General features: G+C 27.5%; 1 protein-coding gene across 1 annotated transcript; it reads left to right on the top strand.

The window, feature by feature from the left end:
- Nucleotides 1-1176: 1176 nt before the first annotated feature.
- LOAG_14166 (hypothetical protein) lies at nucleotides 1177-1463 on the top strand (the record flags this gene model as incomplete). Its single annotated transcript, XM_003149665.1, has 2 exons — nucleotides 1177-1291; nucleotides 1357-1463. The coding sequence occupies 2 exons, from the start codon at nucleotides 1177-1179 to the stop codon at nucleotides 1461-1463; spliced, it is 222 nt and encodes a 73-aa protein (XP_003149713.1).
- Between the last annotated feature and the right edge of the window lie 864 nt (nucleotides 1464-2327).

The following is a 2327-nucleotide window of genomic DNA, read 5'->3' as shown; positions in this document are numbered from 1 at the left end:
CAACATCCGATATTACAGGTATTTCATTCCTTTTAATTTTTTGAATTATCATTTCAAATGTTGCATATGTTCCTGTCCTGTATTTCATTTTTCTTTTTGCCTTTGTAATTAATTTGAATTTTTGTTCCAATTAACTTTTTTCAGTTATGAATTGTTTGTTGGCTGTGCAAGATAACATGCACGTATGACATCAAATTCTTTCTAATTTTCATCATCCAGCAAATATTTCGCACATTGCTCGTCTCGTTATCATTTTCATTAAGCTGATATAACTGTGTAAAATAATCTGAAATATTGGAATGATAGCAAAAGATATTTATGATGTTATTTAATTGTGAATTCATATTACAGTATAACATATAGATTAAATGGATTCTTTTAATTACTATCATGAATTTTTCTTTTTGAAATTAGAAAGAATTTTAAAAGAAAAAATTTTGAAATTTCCAGAATATTATGATGAGAAAATCTGGTTTAGGAGAATTATTAACTATTCGAAAAGTGTTTAAACAAACTTAAATATGAATTTAGAACTATTGGATACATTACATTAAACAATCGAATAATTCTCTAGTCCTTCTGATTCTACTTAATCATAACAGACCTCTAAATATTGATCATTCAACATATTCAGTATATTGATATTCAGTATACATATTCAGTATATGGATTCAGTATATTGATTCAGATTATTGATGTTCAACATTTTAATAGAAATTTTTTTCTGTAAAATTTTCGAAAAAAATTTTAGAAATACGGTAGGTATAAGTTCTGTAATGAGAAATTAATAACCTTAACATTCCTCTGAACAATCATTGTATAGAAGTCTTGAATGCTATTTGATATTAGTCCTTGCGCATAAATAAACGTCGTATCATCACTTACGCTTACGTATGACGCATTAATGTAGTCTTCTTCTAGAATAGTTTAAATTAAAATTTTGAATTGTTCAATAGAGAGGAAAAAAAAATTCTTATTTGATATTATTAATTAATCATTCGATCAATACAACTTATTGATTGCTTATCTCGAAGAAGCAATTCAGTCTTTTTTTGTGGTTCCAAGAAATCTAGTCTTTGAAGAAGTCATTTTTTTCCTATTTCTATGAACTTACAGATACTTAACAGGGAGCATTAAATATATATCATTGAGTGAGCAACAAAGTAGTAAATAACAATGAAGTGTGAACTAAAACAGCCAAACAATTTGGATTCCTCACTATTTTACATCTACTTTGAACCTGGTTCCAGTACCGGATCAGTTACATATTTGTTAATGATTGAATTGAAAAGTGTGTAAAGCCATATCAGAATTGTTAATCACGGAGGAAACTTAAAAGTTGAAGATATGTTTCAGGAAGCATTAAGAAAGCTATAACAACGGGTGTTATCACAACCGGACAAATTAAAAGAGGTCATGTAGATGTTGCAAACTTTTTCCAGGGATTGATATTTGATAGTTAGCAGCGTGAAGTTATCACCTACAGAATGTAAGTACTGAGCAACCTGGATGATTACCATCAGCAACACAGGAAGAAATCAGATGAGAAAAAAATATATTTATAACAAAAAAAAAAGAAAAACTTCGGATTATCCTTCACTATCACTCGTGTATCATTCAATATACAAATATCGTCATACCTAAAATTTGATGCAAATAATTCAGCAAAATATAATTTAAAAAAAAAAAGGTGATAAAGGAATAAATAGATGATTTTCTGAACTGTCGGAAAATTTAATTTTTCTGAAATATTTTTTAGATATTAAGTTTCGTCCTTTCACATATATTATCCTTTGTTTGCTCTTCACCTTTTTATTTTTAATCATTATTTTGAAGAAGCACTAATTTTATAATCAAGTAAATGTTGTAAATTGATTGTTTTGATGTCTTAACTTTCAGATTTGAAGGCATATTTTGCTAGAAGCATTACACTAAAATAACTACATAAATCAGGTAAAACTAAACGACACATAATGTTCTATAAATCAGGTAAACTAAACGACACATAATGTTTTATAAATCAGGTAAAACTAAACGACACATAATGTTCTATAAATCAGGTAAAATCAAACGGTTAAAATAATCATATCACGATTTAAGTAAGATAAATAATTTCATCCATTCATGTTGTACCAATTTAGTTGTACCTGTTTTTGTCGTAATTTTTTCCCAAGCATATTACTTTTCTGCTGGTACATAATTTCGAATTAAATCAATGTATTCGCCATGAATATTCCATTATACTACTCTTGAGAACCGCTTCAATCCCATTATTCATAAATTGTTTGATGTTACAATTTTCAATTTATCCGCTTTTCCTAAATTGA

This window comes from Loa loa, assembly GCF_000183805.2.
Source record: "Loa loa unplaced genomic scaffold supercont3.282, whole genome shotgun sequence".
Classification (NCBI taxonomy): Eukaryota; Metazoa; Nematoda; class Chromadorea; order Rhabditida; family Onchocercidae; genus Loa; species Loa loa.
This window is presented reverse-complemented; position numbering and strand designations above follow the sequence as displayed.